The following is a 20,116-nucleotide window of genomic DNA, read 5'->3' on the forward strand; positions in this document are numbered from 1 at the left end:
ATGGGGGTGTCTAGAATGCCAATCAAAGGAGCTGGTATGCAGTGCGTGGGAGCCACCATGCTGGTGGAGAACTAGCATGGACAGGTTCAGGTGCTACTGTATCTCGTGGGTGTACATGGGACATGATTTCCTCATCTCCTCTGGGTTGATAAAATCACGCCTGCGCCCAGGATGCCAGCGGCTTGTTGAGAGAGCGCAATTAATCGAGAAAGACATGGCTCTGTGCCAGGAGGCCTTTTTAATTAAAAGAGGTTGGGACATCTGAGAATCTCTATTAAACCTGGCATCGCCACTGAAGTCATGGAGCGTGTGTGTGTCTGAATTTGGATGGCGGGGAGGGTAGAGCATCCTCTTGCTTGCTAACGTCTCTCGGGGGGGAGTGGGGTGTCCTGTGCCACAGACCTCTGGGGCCACGTATGCTTCCCCATTGCAATCGTGTGACTTCTCCTGTGTTCCTGCTGACTTTGAAGGGATGTAGGGGTGGAGCTGGCTGCTCCCACAGGCATAGCTTGTTACAGTTCATACTAACAGGGCAATGGGAGCCCGTGCCTTTAACAATGCTGGTGGAATGCTCCTGCCCTGCCTGGCCCTAAGCTGGGGGCATAGGTCCTGCATGCCAGGTGGAAAGAGGAGCAGCTGAGCCAGCCTTTTGGGCTGGTACCAACGTTCCTTATTGCCTGGCTTAGGGGCGCATGTTTGCTCATAGGGTGTGGGAAGGCTGGGTGGGTGGGTGTGGCTGCTTCTCTGCCACTGGGGCATAAATGGGGCGTGCGGGGCCGCTGTCCTTCCTCAACGCAAACTTCCCTGCTCATCAAAGCCCTGGTAAACTCTGGTACACACCTGCTCCTTTATTGGAACCATGCACGGCAGCATCTTCCCTGTGGTTTGCTTGAAGGGCTGCACCCTTCCTACATGGACTTCGTTATTTCACTAGGACATCAGAGGCTGCAGGCATAGCGCTATTTGGGTTTTTATACTGCGCCCGTCACCATGGTATCTGAGCACCTGTGGTGTCATGGAGGGGGGCAAATGGGATCTATCCCATCACGCTGTTTGGTGGCCTGTTAGATGAGCTTTAACCTAGTGGAAGCGTCTGTTTCCTGTCATTCAGGTGGCCTCTTTTCCTCCCTGTATCTGAATGTTTTTGCTGGTCGCTACGGAGTGGGAAGAGTGAGCCTGGTTCTAGGCAGGGCTCTGTGTCTCATCCCACCCCATCTCATCCATGTTGCTTTGTCCCCTAGCGGCTGGGGTGAAGGATGTTCTCCTCAGTGAAGCCCTACGAGAATCAGGACTTCTCGGCCCTGAAGAAACACTGCCAGCGGCAGAAGGTGCTCTTCGAGGACCCGCTCTTCCCCGCCACTGACGACTCCCTCTTCTACAAGTCACGCATTCAAGGCGTCCAGTGGAAACGTCCGAATGTAAGTGAGGCTTGAATGTCCTCCCTGTGCACATCCTTGTGCCGCTCCCCTGGGGTCACACCTTAAAAATCAAGTAACTGCTCCGCAGCATGCTATCTACCGTAGGTACCCTGTTACCATAGTATCTGAGCTCCTCGCCATCTCTAATGTATCAGATGGGTAGCCGTGTTTAGTCTGTATCCACAAAAACTCTGAGGAGTCCGGTGGCACCTTAAAGACTAACAGATTTATTTGGGCATAAGCTTTCATGGGTAAAAACCCCATTTCTTCAGATGCATTACCCACGAAAGTTTATGCCCAAATAAATCTGTTAGTCTTTAAGGTGCCACCGGACTCCTTGTTGTTTTCATCTCTAATGTATCGATCCTCCCACCAGTTCATAGAATCATAGACTATCAGGGTTGGAAGGGACCTCAGGAGGTCGTCTAGTCCAACCCCCTGCTCAAAGCAGGACCAATCCCCAACTAAATCAAATTCTGGGAAGTAGGGCTCTGCTATTATCCCCATTGTAGAGATGGGGAAACTGAGGCACAGAGAGACTTGTCCAAGGTCACAGAGGAGGTCTGTAGTAGAGCAGGGAACTGAACCTGGGTCTCTTGACTCTCAAGATGGCCTGCTAATCATTGGATTATCCTTCCTTTACCTTCACCCTCTGCAAGAGCCCCTGTTCTTGTATGTTGCTTGTGTGCGCTCAAAGCAAGGGAGCTGTTTGAAGGGAAGCATGACCTGTCGGACATGTGGTGCGACAGTGTGTTTAGTGGTTGGAACAGGAATCTGGGAATCGGGACTCCTGAGTTCTACAGGCCACATCCCAGATACCAGCAGCTCCCAATGGGACCGGTCCTGCTCCATTGAAGTCAGTGGGAGTTCTGGCATTGTCTTCAGTGGCAGTCCCTTCTGGCTCATTGAAGCCAATTGGAGTCGCAGGTGTTCAAGATGTTTGCTGCTTCCTCTGCCACTAACTCAGCACGTGACCTTGGGCTTGTCCCTCAACGGTGACTTGTAACCATAATTCAACTGTGTTTGTAAAGTGAATATAATAATAGACCTAAGCTATAGGAGGGCTAGATGTTGTTGCTAATCCCCTCAGGGACTAACTGATGTTTGCAAAGTGCTGCTAAGATCCTAGTGGTTGGGTTTTATTTATTTGGTTTTGGATGATTATCACACAGTTCTAACCCATTATTTAATGGCTTGTCAGCTGCAGCAGCCTCTGTCCCAAAGGTCTCCCAGAGATTTCTGTAGCTCTGGACTTCTGTTACTTGCTGGTCCCCCTTCAGGTGCTGTTTTTCCTCTTTGCCCCACATGCGGCAATCGCACCAGAGATGCCTACACACCACAGAGATGGATGCACTGGAAATACACAAAGAGATGGGGGAAGGTGGGGGTGCTGGGAAGTGAGGTGAATGCTGCCGGCGTGCAGAGGGGCCACCAGCATGGTTCATCCTTGATCACATGTGGAAAGGACGGGGCTGTGACCTGTGGTCCTGTGTTTGTCTGTCCGTGTCTCCTCGGCACAAGGAAATGCACCTGACGACATTCTCTTTGGCTGGGAGGGAGGTCATGCAGGGCACTGCAATCGGCTGCCAGCAGTCTGATGCACCTGGCATTTGCTCCCCGGGATGCTCCCTGTGTTCCCAGTGCTGCATTCAGGGCCTGACTGAGGCGGTCACTTCAGCTTCCGTCGGTGATTAACCTCTGGGAATCCGGGCACTGCCTGCTCCAGCAGGCTGGGCACTGGAGGTATTGGGGGTGGGCCCCATGCTGCCTGTGGGGAGGATGGGTCATGGATCTGTGTCCTGATTGATCTGAGGTCTAGCCCTGATTGTTCTGAGGTCTGCCTCTCAGAGGGTGCTAAGCATGGGGGAGCCGCTGGGGACCTAGAGCTCCCTCGTCTGGAGGCATGGGTCAGGGAGGCCGTGAGGGTGGGAGCAGTGCGTGAGGAGCTGCTAAGGTAGCCTGAGTGGAGCTGAGCTCTGGCTCTGGGCTCTCACCCAGCACTACCTCAGGGCATGTGAGCCAGCAGAGCCGGGGAGCTGGGACTCTTGGCTGGGGGGACTGCGGGGCCATCTCTGCTTGGTGATAGGGGCTGCAGTGTGGGGGCAGCATACTGGGGCAGCCGTCCTTGAGGTTGGGAGGAGGAGAGGGGTGGTCCTGCTCTCCTTCCCCCTCCCCGCCCCAGCTGGGGCTTTACTCTGTAGCTCATTACCAACCTCACTCCTTTCTAACCAAGCCTATAACACACCTTAGGTCCTCCCAGAGCAACCCCCTGGCTGCAGGGAGACACCACCAGCGCTGCCTTAGTCTCCCTGCAGGGCACACCAGCTATCTGCCAAGATTTCTCAGAGCTGCTCTGAGCAACCATGGTGCCTCTCTCTGCCCCAGCTGGGAGTCTCTAGAAAGCCAGCTTGTCTTTCCAGAGTGACAGTGGAGCCTTTATCCAGGAGGGAGCGGGGGAGGGAATAAAAAGGCTTTGTGGAAAGGGAGGGTATGGGCTGAATTGATTCTTTGTGTGCCGTGCGTGGCAGGAGGGGCAGCTTTGGGCTGGGCCACCACGGAAGCGGGCGTGCTGCCTTGCTGAAAATGGACTGGCTGCATCAGCACAGTACCTCTATAGCAGTGGTCCCCAAACCTTTTTCCTCCCCCTCCCCCACCCCCATCCCTGTCCACACCCCAACCCCAGAGCTGGGAATGGAGGGCCATGGAAAGGGGGCCACAGCTGGGTTCAGGGGCGGGTCTGGGAGCGGAGCCTTGGGCGGGTGGCTGGGCCGGCAACTGGGGCCAGGAGTGGAGCTGGGTGGTGCTCCCTCCCCACCCCCCGTGGGGGCTGGCCCGCGCTCCAGCCGTGCCCCCCTGAATGTTCCTCCGCGCCTCTGTAGGGGGGCACGCCCCACAGTTTGGGGACCTCTGCTCTATGGGAAGCTCCCGTGTAACGTTAAGGATGCATTGGGGTATCTTTTCAGTCAGTTTGCCTATGGGAACTGGCGGGAGCCCCATTGCTTCCAGCCTGCACTATGAGACTAGTCTGTACCAAGCACTAAAAACATGCACGATGGGGACAAACCTGGGCTGGCCCCAGGGAATAGACTGGTTGGTCCAATAGGCCTTTTCTGTGTCTAGCGTCTTAAAGCGTGTGTGGGTGTGACCACACTATAGTGATGGGCACTATATAAAAACATAGCTGGATGGATAGGCCAGAGCTACCGGCTGGCTGAGTTCCTGGGGAGCTGATGACTTTAATGCTGCTGAGGCTTAATTGAATGGTATTTATTGTATAATTAATGATCAAGTTCCTATAGCCATAGACACGCATCTTCATTACTCTAAATCTAAATAAATACATAATGGACTCAAGGGAACACTTGGGCAGGGCCTGGCCAGCTGGCCTAGTGGGTCTCTCCCATCGCCAGGTGTTATGGTTCCATGACAATGGGATATCCAGCCCTGTGATACTTTGGGCTTTACCCAGGCCAGTAAGGGGCTCAGGGCGCCTAGAATACAGTTCTGCTGTGGCTCTCAGCACATGAGCATGGAGGTCTCACCCAGGCTTCCAGTGCCCAGTTACTCCTTGCAGAGGGACCCCAACAACACTTCCAGCCCCAGCTCTTCCCCCTGAAATGTCTTTGTGCAGTGCACAGCCCCTCTCACTCTAGCACTCCCAACACTGTAACAAGTTCACGTCCCTTTAAGGGAGCAAGTACACAGCAGCCTGTAAGCTCAGCTGGGGTTAATACAGTCTCTCCTTCAATCACTGCATGGAGTTGTTGTATATGCAAGTAGAACACATTTATAAGCAAAAGGATCCAGGTTTCCGTGATGTCAGGTAGAGGTAATAGAGATAGAAGTGGCCACACACAAAATTGAAAATTTACTACTAAGAGTGAAACTCAACGAACTAGAGTCCTTTGCTCCAAGTTTTCTCACCATAGTCGTTCTTCTGGCATGGCTGGCTAGTCCTCAGCAAGGACCCAATCCCAGACCTCAAAGCACTGAGTGTTTTATGTCTCCACAAGTGAAGGATAACTTAAGGGTTCTCTCCCCTCTTTATAGTCCATTAAACTTTGAAATGTATTCTTCTGAAATGTAGCCCCAGATAAGGCTCCCTCCACCTCCTGAGTGTAGACGCTGTGCTGTATGGGAGCAGATGCCAAGCTGGCTTCTCCCCCACTTGTGATTTTTACAATGCAGATGATCTTCCTGCAATCTCTGATACAAACCAGTAAGCTCACTGGCCTTGCCACGCCTGGCTTGAGGTGCCAGCCCCCCTTCCCTGTGTCTGGAAAAACCCATTTATCAACTTCCCCTGACATACCTAGTTTTAAGCCCGTATTTCCAGCCTGACTGTGTAGGTTAGCTCTACATACACCACACACAGATATCGGTGATCAATGAGTTATTAGTTTTCCAGTTATATATTACATGCCACCCTTTGGATAAATACCATGACATCAGTGTGTGAGGTGCACTGAGTTGGTCAGGCCAGCTGGGACTCACTGGGACATACCAGGGAACTCCATGCCATCTGGCATTGGGGTGCTTAAAGGGTCACACACCTTCACCCTTTCCTCAGTCTGGGCGCAAGAGTGCAGCAGACACTGATTGGCTTGCTCTGGCGATCCTGTGAGTTACAGGAACAGCCCTAGAAGGTTCACCACAAACAATATCCCCCTGGCCACTGCTGGTCCCGGGGAAGAATTGGGCTGTGCTGAGGAAGCTCTGGGCCCTCTTTCTGGCAGGGAAGGGCTTACCTCCTGAGGCACGGTGCCAGGCCAAAGTGGGTGACTCCTTATAATTCCATTAGGGGGCTGCTCCCTGTACTGCAGGTTTGAGAAAAGCAATTCCAAAAGCTGACTTCGGTAGTTGGTGGTGCAGGGCTCTTCCCTGCTGTCTTCCTGCTCTTGCAGAGGAACTCTGTGGGACTCGGTTCTCCCCTGACTGGCACCTAGACTGGGAATCTTCTCGCAATGGTGGCAGCTTGTGGTTGCCTTTTTATTGTGTTCCTCTTCCCTAGCTAGACATGGTTCCATTCATCACACTGGTCCATAAATCTGTGTTTAGCTAATGAAATACGGTTCATGGGAAATCCCAAGGTCCCAGAGCTAGCCAGTTTTGTGCACAAAATGAGGCAGGGGTCCTGTGGAAAAACTGGTACGTGATCATCCAATTAAAGATCATATCATAAATAAGGCTCTGTTTTAGTCACGGGTATTTTTAGTAAAAGTCAAAACAAAAATTCACGGCCCATGACTTGTACTATATGGACTAAATCTTGGGGCAGGGCAGCCCAGAGGATGCCGCGGGTGCTTGGGTGGGGGCGTCCCGGGACCCCCACTGGTGATGGGTGGGGGAGTTGGCGGGGCTAACAGGCTCCCTACCTGGCTCCGCCCCTACTCGGAAGCAGCAACATCCCCCTCCCTCAGCTCCTAGGCAGGGGCGTGGCCAGGCAGCTCTGTGTACTGCCTCTGCCCCAAGTGCTGGCTCCGCAGCTCCCATTGGCCAGGAACCGCTTCTGGGGAGCCCCACTGAGGTAAGCGCCGCTCAGAGCCTTCACCCCCTCTTGCACCCCAACCCCCTGCTTCAGCCCTGAGCCCCCTCCCACACCCAAACTCCTGCTGCTGCTGTGGGGAGGAGGGGGAGGGCGCGGTGGCCTGAGACTGCCCCAGCAGCGGCCAGTGCGGCTGGCCCAGGGGCTGCCCAAGCTGCTCAGGTGGCCCCCGGGCCAACTGCACCGGCCACTGCAGAAGTCACAGAAAGTCACAAAATCCGTGACTTACATGATCTCCGTGACAAACTCGCAGCCTTAATCATAATGCATATGCACGGGGCGGGGGGGTGAATTATGGTTGCACAGGCAACCTGAATCCTGGCATGTCCTAACTTTTGAGTGTTTGACTTTACAACCTTAACATTCTTGTAACATCATTTTTGTGTGTCCCATCCATGCATCCATCCAGGGTTGAAATGCAGCTGCGTATGTAGAGTGAAACCAGGTGACGTTACAAGTGTAACGTTCACTGTTGGAGTCACTGAGATTTTTGCAGGCTTGGGTCCCAAGACGGGAGGTGCAAGGGCCGGAGGGGCCGGGGGGCGCTGGAGTTTGATGTAGGCAAAGGGTAATTGGCCAAACTGCAGGAGGCAGGGATTAGCACAACAAGGGGTCAGCAGCTCAGTCTCATCTGCAAGACAGCACCTCCCGCAGCACTGTGCCTGTACGGCCTTAATGAGATACTGCTTCAGAAGTGCCTCGGGGGCCTGTTCTGTGCATTGGTGGGTGCCTTGGCTGTCACTGGGGGTTCAGGGGCTTCAACGCTTTGCAGGACGAAATGCTACGCGTATGATCAGTAGTGCGCATCCACATGCTGCATCGCAGCTGCTGCCGACATCCAGTTACAACGACGCTGGGAGAGGAAGGGGGTCGAAGGACTTCCCATCTCGTTAGCTTGCCTCCTGCAGTGAGGGGCCCATCCAGCTCCCAGCGCCTGGCGTGATTTGCCGGGGTGAACGCTAGGAAGTCGTGTGGGTCGGAGGAAGAACCTTTCCCTTGTGGCAATGGAGTGGCTACCAAGCCTTGCTCTTCCTGCCCACTGTGCGCTGCTGCTCAGGGGACTTGCAAGGAGTGGGGAGCACCGGTGCCACACAGGAGCTATCTCCCACATCCAGGCCTCTCCCTCTGCAGAGCAGAGCCAGACTGGTTCCACTGCAAAGAGGCCGTACGGGTGGCAGGGCCAGGATTTGTCTCCCAAGAGGTTCGCTTTCCCCATTCTTCACTGCAGGGGAGCTGGGCCCATTCTCTGTGTGTTTGTCCATTTTCGGTGTTGACAAAGAAGGCAGCTGTTCGTTTGTTTGCTTCCCTAGAACAGTGTGGGCCCTGGGCTGTCGCATGGCATGTGGAAAACCCTGTTAAACCTGCACCGGAATGACACACACAGGGCCGGACAACAGAAACTGACCTTTCCAGAGCTCGCCAAAGCTTTCCCACCAGTCCTCATTTCTGCAGGCACAATGGAGCACCTACTAATCCATGCAGATGCTGTTCATTACAGTACTTTGTTATTATCAGTGTCTAGTTCATTAGTCTGTAGTTATTTATTTTAATAAAGATATATTTGTATATATTATACATAATGCATATGTGCATATATATATATATGGCAGTATTTATATAGATTCATAGATAGATTCATAGATATTTAGGTCAGAAGGGACCATTATGATCATCTAGTCTGACCTCCTGCACAACGCAGGCCACAGAATTTCACCCACCACTCCTACAAAAAAACCTCACACCTATATCTGTGCTATTGAAGTCCTCAAATTGTAGTTTAAAGACCTCAAGGAGCAGAGAATCCTCCAGCAAGTGACCCGTGCCCCATGCTACAGAGGAAGGCGAAAAACCTCCAGGGCCTTCCAATCTGCCCTGGAGGAAAATTCCTTCCCGACCCCAAATATGGCGATCAGCTAAACCCTGAGCATATGGGCAAGATTCATCAGCCAGATACTACAGAAAATTCTTTCCCGGGTAACTTGGATCTTATATATTAGGATTTAGTTAATATTTCTATTGTGGTATTATATTCTATGCATGGGTATTAGGTTTATGATAGTATGTATATATTAGTGATTAGTATTTAGTTATTAGTGTTTATTTCTATTATGATAGCACCAAGGGGCCCCTGTGGGGGTCAGGCCCCATTGCTATAGTAATGTGCACTCATATAATAAGAAGATGATCACTGCACCAAAGAGCAGTCAAAACATGCAACAGGAGCCACCAGGTGGAGAAAGCAAGTAAATGGGAAGCGGACAATGTGAGTTAGTTGTGATCACCTTACTGTGGGGCTATCATAAGCCAGTTTTACCCTCCTTTTCTTTATGGCTGGATGGGAAAGGGGGTCCCAGTTTTTTTCTCAAGTCATGAGAATGGAAGTGGTTGAGCGTCACTGACCAAATAGTAATCTCTCTCCATAACACTTTTCATCAGTAGAATAACCTACATTTCATCCAAATGTCTAACCATTATTGTGTGAATAGTTGCCTATTTGCTGGCGTGTAATTGTACCCATAAAACCAGAGGTCAGCGCTGACAATTTGGCCCTAACTGTTCTTAGAGTAGTCACTGCTCCTGAAGAAAGAAAAGGGTCGTTATCTGAAGGGGTTGCAGGCGAGGATTTTTTTTTCTAGCTCTTCTGAAAATATTTCTCCAATATGCAATCTACCCGAAAGACACCGGTGACTTATTGCACACCACACTCCTGATCCGCTCTGCATTAAAGTATAAGGGTGACTGCAATCTGCTCTATTTCATGTTTATTACATTCAGCTCTCTGACCTTCGGCAAGTTGATGCTGCTTGCAGTTGGGCAAAGTTTGGCTATTCCTGCTCTTGAGCATCTGTACCCCCATACCTCTGGAAATCAGAAGGGTAGCGACAGTCCACTCCTGTCCTGTTCATGTGTTTGCAAACCTCCCTTCCCATGGAGAAGACTCGGAATCCAAGCTGTGACAGTTCTTGCTCTTAGCCTTTGTCCTTTGCTGACCCAAGGGGCCCCCTTGCTAGATGAAAGGTATTGTGTGTGTGTGTGTGTGTGTGTGTGTGTGTGTGTGTGTGGTTTCTGCAGGGAGGGAGTTTGAAATAGGAAATCCCTGGGTGTCATACCATGGTCTCTGTCTTGGGAGGTCATCTAATCAACAGCATTAGAGCCAGATGTGACTGGGAGGAGCTCCAGCAGCTGTGACAGTAAACAATGCTAATGTCATTGTTGATAGCTCAGTCTGAGCATGGACAACTTTGACCCAGTTATAGCTCTCAGGGCAGTATATATGCTTTAGGGCCTGATCCTAGAACCCTTCCTCACATGAGTAGAAAGTCAGTAGTACTAATTGCATGAGTTGGGCTTACTGATAGAGAGAAGCTTGCAAGAATCGGGCCTTGAATTTCGTAATCTTGCCTGCAAACTAGGTGGAGACAGAGCTGGAAAGTGGCTGGATCTGGCTGGCTGAGAATTCCCCCTGAGGGTCCAGGTGCATCAGGGGTGGGGAGGAGTGGTCAAAACATACTGCACTTTCGCTATGCTCAGATGGCAGATGATCCAGAGGAATCACTGCCAGATGGTGTAAATCAGAGCAGCTCCAAGGCAGACCCTGCTGTGCGGAGCAGAAATTCAGCAAAGAAGGGAATCTGGCCCCAAATTCTTTCTTTGCTGCCACTTTAATCCATGAGGCTGTTTTGCACGTGGAAACAAAGATCAGCCTCATTTGCAGCTTCCATTCGCTTGTTTGTTAACAGAAGGCAAACCTTCTGAAGGTCAGGAAGCCTCCACAAGTGATTTCACAGGTTTTTTCATAAAGCCCCAGTGGGTTTCCTTCCTGTCAGTCACCCCAGCAAAGCCCTTGGGATTTAGTGGGGAGAATAACTACTTTCTGCTGTCTGATGCAAAAGATGAAATTCTTAATTACAGGTCCAGATTCTGTCTGAATTCTTACAACGGGGTGTGTGTGTGTGTGTATGTAAACTTCATAAAGTGGGGCCTAATCTTGCTCCTATTGAAATTGTTAATAACCATACCTGGTTCTTATGCAGTGTTTTTAATCAGATCTCGAAGTATTCTACCAAGGAGGTCAGTATCTCTATCCCTATATTACAGATAGGGGAAACTGAGGCACAGAGTCACCCAGTAGGTCAGTGGCAGAGCTGGGACTAGAACCTGGATCTCCTGAGTCCCAACCAGTGCTCTGTCCACTAGGGTGAGGCAATATCTTTGACTGGACCAACTTCTGTTAATGAGAGAGACAAGTTTTCGAGCTGCACAGAGCTGGGAAAGGTACCCAGAGTGTCCCAGCTACATGCAAAATCAGATAGTTTAGCAGAAGTAGTTACCACATATTCTATGTGACCAGTCACGGTGAAGTGGCCTGTTTACACCCCTGTAGTCATAGGACAAAAAGGGGGGTTAATGGGTTACAGATTGTTTGTAATAAGGCATAAATCCCATGTCTTTTTATTACAACCATGATTTTTAGTGTCCAGCAAAGTTAGGAATTTAAGTTTGTCTCTCTTACCCACAGAAGTTGGTCCAAAGATATTATCTCCTCCACCTTGTGTGTCTAACATCCAAGGATCGCCTTGGCTACAACAACATTTCAAAGTGTCTGTACACGTGTAAACATTATACGCTGGCTATTTGGTTGTCTCCCTTGCCTTCACCTTGATGTTGCTCATCGTTTTAGATTGTAAACTCTTTGGGCGGGCCCTGTAGGTGAAATCTTGGCCCCACTGAAGGTCAATGGGAGTTTTGACAGTGGCTTCAGGAGGGATCGGATTTCACCCCATGTGTTTGTTCAGCACCCGTGGAAGAGGTCCCTGGTCTGGATAGGCATCTGTGTGCTACCATACTACGGCTATTCAGTATTCTTCTTCCAAGTGCCCCCCGGAGCTGTCGCAGTGCACGTATTGGAGAGCTTCTCCTCTCATCCCTCCCACTGCAGTCTCCAGCCTCAGATCTGCAGGGGAAACATTTACCGCGGTGTCTTTGCTATAGAGCGAGCCGCCTCCTCATTGCTCAGGCAGCTGGATTCTGTGAGCTGTGCTGATGGAATCCAGGAAAGAGGCTTGAGTTTCTCCTTGGCTTTTTCCCCAGAAGGTTTTTTTTTTTTTTTTTGCTATTAAGCTTTCACGAAAATGATGCAAGCCCTCCCCACCCCCCACTCCTGCACATGATCTCCGAGCCTGAGGCTACTCTGCTGCCATTCAGGGAACTCTCCAAGCTGCTCTCCCTATTGATCAGGTGGCTAAGGGGAAGAGCTAGAGGATGTTGCTAGAAAAGCCACTGCCTTGTGGGAAGCTGCAGAGGGAGGCATCTTGCACCTCGTGCTTTCAGTAACCAGCTTGCATGCCTCTGTTAATTGAGCATTGGGTGTAAGAGCCGTGCAGACTAAGGGCTTGCTAGCTCTCTACCACGGTCTCCGGTTAGAGTCAATCCTGAAGGCAGAAACAGGTACCCGTGTGGCTGAGATTCTTGGAGGGAGGAATTGTGTGCACACATGGAAATAAAACGAATTACACCTAGAGCACAGCCAGACTCCATGTCCCTGACTTCTCCACTGGGGAGCCAACCTGCAGGGCCCCAGACACCTGCTACCGCTCAGCAGAGGGTGTCAGGAGGAGCACTGCTGTCAGAAGACAGTGAAACACTGGAATGCGTTACCTAGGGAGGTGGTAGAATCTCCTTCCTTAGAGGTTTTTAAGGTCAGGCTTGACAAAGCCCTGGCTGGGATGATTTAACTGGGAATTGGTCCTGCTTTGAGCAGGGGGTTGGACTAGATGACCTTCTGGGGTCCCTTCCAACCCTGATATTCTATGATTCTAAGACAGCAGCATTAATAGAAACAGCCTAAGTTCCACAGTCAATGTCTACGCTATGGACCTTGCAGTGGCACGGCTGTACCACGGGAAGGTCTTCCACGTCGCCGTCTTTGTCAGCAGGAGAGAGCTCTTACTGACCGAAGTTTTACCGACAAAAGTGGGTGTGTAGACAAACCCTAAGTTACCCTGAATCTTGAGGCTAGGAACATTCTAGCAAATGTGACAGTGCCACCGGGCTCCGGCAGACTGGACAGTGCACACAGCTGTCCTCCCAGCCTAATCGTCACTGGAAACCGTCACTGCTATCCTGAGCCCCTGCTCGTGATTGCGCTTCACTCCATACCTCCCTTCTCGGAAACAGTAACGCAAGGCAAGCCAGGCAGCTGTGTGGACCGGAACGCGCCGTGGCTCCCTGCCGAGGCACTGCAGTCCGCTGGAAACATGCTACGGAAAGGTTCTGAAGTGCGTTTAGTTTCATTTATAAAATAGTCTTTGAAAAATACAGTGGGGACAGCGCCCAGGGTCCCCGCCCTGAAGAGAGATGCACAGGTGAGAGTGGGCTTGTTGTAGTCTATGGGAGTTTGGAAGTACCTGTGTTAGGGTGCGGAAGTACTGACTCGCTGCGTGCCCTCAGCTTCTATTGACCTCGTTAGGGTTTGGTGGTACTCAGCCCCATATCAGACTGGGCCCTTGTATAACGAGGGAACCCTTTCAGATTCATGGGGTCTGATCCTTCTCTTGCTTATGCTGGTGTAAATCAGCAGTAGCCTTGCTGACTTCAGTAGGGTTACACTGGCGTATAGGTGGTGTGCAAGGAGAATCAGGCCCAGTTCTTGGAGTCCTTTTGCCTGGCTTGTGCGGCTGGTTTAAATCTAGACCTTCAGTAAAGCCACATCTGATCAAACTGCAGGGACAAAGATCATGACCTACAGGCCGGCGCCTGCCCTCCCGTTGTGTTGCTGTTTTGTTGGCCTTTCTCCCACATCTGGTGTGGTAGCGTTTCCTGGAATTGATTAACATTATTCCTTCCAGTGCAACTCTCACCCCCTCCCTGCTCTTCATTCTGACTTGGAGTTTCGCTGTGGATGCCAAAACTTCGCAGAGGCAACAGCTGTTTAATTCTGTAATTGGTCTTGGCGTCGTTTACCATTTGTCTTTGCGTTAATCTGCGAGATGGCGCAGCGTGACCAGAAAGTTCATTCTTAGGAAATGTGTTCGGGGAGAAAACAAATCCAGTGGCTGGCTTGTTCCTGGCAGGGACTGGGGAAGAGCTTAGCTTTTAGCAGTATCCACTTAGAAATACGATTAGCTACACAAAAAGCTGGGGCTCATTTTTCTCCTCACTGAGCCAAAGTAGATCAGAGCTGACTGGAGTGGAGTTTGTGGCTCTTTCTAAAACTTCATGGTATTGGCACTTAGCTATTGCAGTGAAAGGCAGCATGGTCCAGTGGCTAGTGCGCTGGTGCAGGCCTTGGGAGCCTGGGGTTCTTATTCCTCTGCTGAGTGACCTTGGGTAAGTCACTTAATCTCTCTGGGTCTCTTTCCTCTCCTACTCTTTGCCAGTCTTGCTGATTTAGATTGTAAGCTCTTTGGGGAGGGAGTGTCTCTCATGAGTTTTGTACAGCACCAAGCACAATGGGAATTTGAGTTGGGGCCTGTACACTAACACTACTAGTGCTACCAATAAAGGAAATCCTACATGGAGTGACTGGGGTCAGATGCTGCTGAATTAGGGGCAGAGAAATGTCAAATGATGCTAATCTCAACTGTGCAAGTCATTGGCTCTTTTAGTCCAGTATTACTATGAACCGCTCTGGGCTTTTGGGCATATGAGACTTGTGGTCCGAATGGATACCAGCGTGGCATTCCACATGGGTATTGTACATTCTGCCCATGCATTGAAAGCAAAGCCAGGGCCTTTACTGAGTACAGCGTGGAATGTGCAAAGACTCGGGGAACCCATGTGAGAGATGAAAAATCTGCCTTTCTAACTATTATGGGCCAAATTCTGCCTTCAGGTGCATGCAGGCAACTCCCCTTGGGAGCTGGGCTTGGCTGCATTAAGCCAGTATCCTTAGACCCTTATGACCTTGGCCTGGGGCCCGATGAAGACTAGTATGTCGACTGGATGTCTTTTACTAGTATGTTCTGATTAAACCCTGAGTGTATTTTGCCTACCCACAAGGCACTATGCTTTTAGTGATCCAGTGTGCTGCTGTATGGATGTAGACATACACAAGCAGCACCCTGTGAACTCACTCCAGCCAAATAGTTTCTTTCAGCAGCCAAAAAACCTTACACAGGTGCAACTTCTGTCATAGCCCAGTGCCAGCTCTGCTCTTGTTCAGTTTCAGTACTGTTTTCCGTTTAAATGTGGACTGTTCTAAGTGGTCTAAAATCCACATGCTGAAGTAGATTATCTTGAAATTTGCTGTCTCTCATGGGACTGCTGGGTAGTGTCAGTGTTTCAAATGTTGGGTCATTTGAGTAAGGGGTTCCCAAGATACAGCTACCCTAAACCCCCACCATTTTACAGTCCCCTCAGTCTTCTAACTCTTTTTGTGCACACCTAGGTACAGTCAGTCTGTGGGTCTGATCTTTCCTAAACTGATCTATTACTCGGGATTTATCTCAGCTTGTGTCTGGCACCCGCTGCCCCTTCGGGGAACCAGGACTGAAAAAGTTATTAAGGGTAAAGTTTGGAACTGCAGGTCGGCACGTGGCAAAGTGATGGGCCTCAAAGGGTGAAATGTGCAAGTGCAGCAAAGACTAGGGCTCTGTTGAAGCCAGTGGTTGCCAGAAAATCTGTGTCTGTAATTGGGTGGCTCAAGATGAGCTGCCGTGGTCATTGAGTCTGGGCTGCACCCACACACTGTGGGTTCAAGCCCTAAGCTTGGGAGCTTTCAGCAAATGTCCGTTTGTGTGTTCCTTGCCTGGGAAGGGGGGGTGATTTTGAAAGGTCTGCCACGAGACCAAAGTTTCTGGTTTGAGTGATATTTTAAAGTGCCTAAAACCCACCTGCCGACTCTGATTTTACTTCAGAAGAATTATCAAGGGAAATTAGCACTGATTAAATAGAGGGATGAGGGAAGACTCAAGTAAGCAGTTGGGATAATGTAATCATAAGCGGGGAAGAGAATGTGGGGGATGCTGGGGGCTGGGAAGTGGAATCAGAGGTGAAGTGTCGGGAACAGGTGGAGAAGAGTTTGGGGCTGTGGCCAGGGAAGTGGGATGGGTGATAGGGGAGATGGGTTGGTGAAGCTCAGGCCAGGGGGAGGCAGTGGGGTTAGGCTGGGGGAGGTGTGGGAGGCTGAGGGAGAGATATGGGGAAGGGTGGCAGGGATTAGGGGCAGAGAGGCCTAACAGCCCCACATACTCTCCTCCTTTTGTGAAGCTACCATCTCTCCTCTCCCCACTCCCCTTGTTCGGGCTGAACAAGGCAGTGGGGATGGTGTTAGCAGCTGTTTAGATGTTCAGTGTTATCCCTGTCTCTTATAACGATCCGGGGGGATTGATTTAAATCAAGGTTTCTTGTTTGCTGATTTAAAGCATCAATTTTTAATTGTATTTTGCAGTTGTGCTTTAATTATTTTCCCAAAGAAATGTTGATTCTCATTGGTTGGTAACCACTAAAACATGTTGATTTGCAACTAAATATACCCTTTGCACCACATTTGGTGCTTTTTTGTTCGTTTTTTGTTAACCAGGAGGATACACTATATCTGTACACATTTATTTAAGCAATTATATAGGTTAGCTTATATTTATTAATTTTTATGAGGGCTGTCATTTGCAGTTAATGCAAGCGATTCATGCAAAACAAATTAACTAGCTTAAAAAATAGTCACGATTAATCACAGTTTTAATTGCACTGTTTAACAATAATAGAATAGCAATTTAATTTGATTATAAATATTTTTGGATGTTCTACATTTTTCAAATATATGGATTTCAATTACAACACAGAATACAAAGTGTACAGTGCTCACTTCATATTATTTTTTGTTATAAATATTTGCACTGTAAAAAAGAAACAAAAGAATTTAGTATCTTTCAGTTCACCTCAGACAAATCTCTTTATCATTAAAGTGCAACTTACAAATGTAGAATTATTATTTTTTAATATTAATTAATTAATTAATAGAACCGCACTCAAAACCAAAACAATGTAAAATGTTAGAGCCTACAAGTCCACTCAGTCCTACTTCTTGTTCAGCCAATCGCTCAGACAAACAAGTTTGTTTACATTTATGGGAGATAATGCTGCCCACTTCTTATTTACAATGTCACAAGTGAGAACACACGTTCACCTGGCACTGTTGTAGCTGGTATTGCAAGGTGTTTACATGCCAGTCATCATGTCCTTCAAGATTACAGAACTAGTAGCTCTCATCCTCACATTTTTATTTTTATTCATAAATTGGAAAAGGAAAACAAGCTTTTCTGCTTTTTCAACTCTCAATTGGTTTTTTTGAAGAACTAGCCATTGAACTGAACTAGTTGAATAAACTGAAATGAAGAAGATATTCTCTCTGCATCTCAGAGGAGGTTACTGCTATCAAAAGCTGGTTTAGCACTTCCACAGACTCTGGTTCCAGGTGCTTAGCCAGTGATTTCCACCAATTCCATGGTTTGAATTCTTTAAAACTTAGCAGCAAACACTTACTGATTCATATTATTTTTGTAGTTAAATTTAAATGATTTTAATAGATCATAATAAATTTAGGCCTTAACATAGGTTGTCAATTTAAAATACATTTATTTTTGAGTAAACCGATATTTAATTTAAATTAAAAAATCAGTGTTTTTTTTTTAATTTGAATATCATCAGTTTTTATCCACCCTGGTAACAATTGGGGAATAATTGTCTCTTCTGTTTTCGCTTCACATAAACCTAGCCTGGCTGATGTGAATGGGTGGAATTCCCAGGCATTCTCCCATGCGCCCCCCCGCCCACACACACACACCCACCCACCTCCCAGGACCAGTGCTTCCATGTCTGGGTTTGCCTTTATAACTGGAGTGACAAAGCCCGAAGGCAGAACTGAATCACTGATACCCTTTTCCATTTTACTGAGGTTTTGCAGTAACCTGGGATTTATCTCAGCTTGTGTCTGGCACCCGCTGCCCCTTCGGGGAACCAGTACTGAAAAAGTTATTAAGGGTAAAGTTTGGAACTGCAGGTCGGCACGTGGCAAACTGATGGGCCTCAAAGTGTAAAATGTGCAAGTGCAGCAAAGACTAGGGTGCCAACCTGCTTGCTCTTTTGGCAATTGATGTCATAGAGAGCATTATGCTGTCATCGTTATTACAGCAGGGCTAGAATGTTTGGCTTTGCTCACTGTCAAAAGCACCATCTCCTCCTTGAAGAATCAGACTTACTGCTAACGATTGACTAAGCCTCTGCCATGGTACTGTAATGCATGGTACACATATTCTGTAGATTTCTCATCACATGAGGTGGTGCCAGCACTGTACTCAGAGATTCCAGATGCTTGTCGGGGTCACAAACCTGCCCAGAAATTCAAGAGCCTTCAGAAGACTCCCGGGGAGCAGAAATCCGTTTCAATAGTTTTATTTCAATGTCTTGCAGTGGTTTCAGTGTCCCATAACAGCTGCAGGTACCGATCAAGGTACCGCTTTCTCCCTCTGCTTCCCATCGCGCTTCCTCCATTCCCCTCCTTTCTGTTGCTCCACAGGAATTCGCTATGGCCAGTGTATGAATTTCCTTTCACCTTTGCAGCTCCTGGGATCGGGAGCGTCGTCCTCCTCACCAGTTTCTCCATCTCAGTTCAGGACTCTGCCAAAATATATCTTGCTCCCCTTAGTGGTTTTTTCCCTTATGCATCCCTTCATTATTCTCTCTGTCTGATATTATTTAACTTTGTAAAGACACATGGACGCTGCTATGCAAAGTGCAGTTTTATCACTCAGAGGTTGACCTGTTGTGGCTGGCTTTGTTCTGGGCCAGGTGCTTTTCTCCCATTATATCCAGTCCTCTTTACTTCCTCCTAACTTTAGTGTCCCCTTTTTTGACTGCTAAGAGGTGCTCCAAGATCAGAGCATGTTACTTTGTTCTAACCCTACCACGTTGTGGAATCCTTATTCATATTAGTAAGCACTTCCTCATGTGAATAGCTCCATTCCCTTCAGCACCTGGGGGGTGAGTAAGGGATGCACAATCAGAGTTAGGGTGTCCCAACAGTGTTTTTCCTGTGAGGGAACTGATTCACTCAAAGCAGGATCTGGTATTCTCCCATCTGGATGCACCTGTATTGAAGATCAGAGGGTGCTACACACAGGGAAAAGGAGCAGGCAGAGGCTGGAGGGTAAAGATAATGGAAGAGTCAGTGGTTAAGTTCCTCCTGTTCTTCACTCTGCTAGAAGAAGGTAACTCTAGAAAGTGAAGCAGCGCTTTCCCTTTCTAACCATCCAGGCCAACCAATGTAGCATTGTAACAAATCCGTGGCTGCCTAGGACTTCATAATTGCCACTGTGCTGCACACCATAGAACCATCGAATATCAGATTGGAAGGGACCTCAGGAGGTCATCTAGTCCAACCCCCTGCTCAAAGCAGGACCAGCCCCCAATTTTTGCCCCAGATCCCTAAATGGCCCCCTCAAGGATTGAACTCACAACCCTGGGTTTATCAGGCCAATGCTCAAACCACTGAGCTATCCCTCCCCCTTCGCGGTCATGACCCAAACCTCATGGCAATATCTGGATTACAATTTAGATCCTCATGCTCCAGAAGTATAGACCTCTAGCACTTGAACTAAAGGAGAATCTCCTTTTATTTGACTGCAGTATAGATTCTCCGACACATAGCGGAGCAGTTCTCATTCTCTCCAGAAGAGGTCAGTGGTGCTATCCAGAACTGTAGTTTCCTCCTATAGCCCAGCAAAATATCCCCTACCCGGGAAGCTATAATTAGGGAACAGCATTCCCTTCAGCCCTTTGCATTTCTGAGCTATGATGTTTACAAACTGTTTGGCTGTTAACGTATTTGTGGCATGCAATAAAACGTGCAGCTGGCTGCACATCCAAAAGCTTTGCTTCTTGCCAGCAAAGGGGCTGGTTGTCATTTAATTTGCTTCTTTAATCTACCTTGATTTGAGGCCTATGAAATGTATTGACTTTATTGTCACCTCTCAGCCTCTCTCTGTTGTTCTTATTTAAATAGCTTTTGGGTCTTGACAAACCATCCTGCTTTTATGGGTCCTTATTTGTACTCCAGCAGAGCCCAGGGCTTCAGTCTGACTCAGGGCCCTGTTGCACAGATAACAGCCACCAGATAACATCCACCGGTGCCCCCACAGGGGAACTGTTCTGATAA

General features: G+C 49.0%; 1 protein-coding gene across 6 annotated transcripts in view; it reads left to right on the top strand.

Moving 5' to 3' along the window:
- CAPN5 (calpain 5) overlaps window positions 1–20,116 on the top strand; it is a 137,636-nt gene that overhangs the window by 38,667 nt on the left and 78,853 nt on the right. For all 6 annotated transcript variants that reach the window (XM_037884804.2, XM_037884735.2, XM_037884598.2 and 3 more), the window contains one exon: window positions 1,242–1,418. In XM_037884804.2, coding sequence (XP_037740732.1) covers window positions 1,257–1,418 — 162 coding nt within the window. In that variant the 5' untranslated portion in view covers window positions 1,242–1,256. The remainder of the gene's footprint in view (window positions 1–1,241; window positions 1,419–20,116) is intronic.

The sequence above is a fragment of the Chelonia mydas genome, chromosome 1 (genome assembly GCF_015237465.2).
Source record: "Chelonia mydas isolate rCheMyd1 chromosome 1, rCheMyd1.pri.v2, whole genome shotgun sequence".
NCBI lineage: Eukaryota > Metazoa > Chordata > Testudines > Cheloniidae > Chelonia > Chelonia mydas.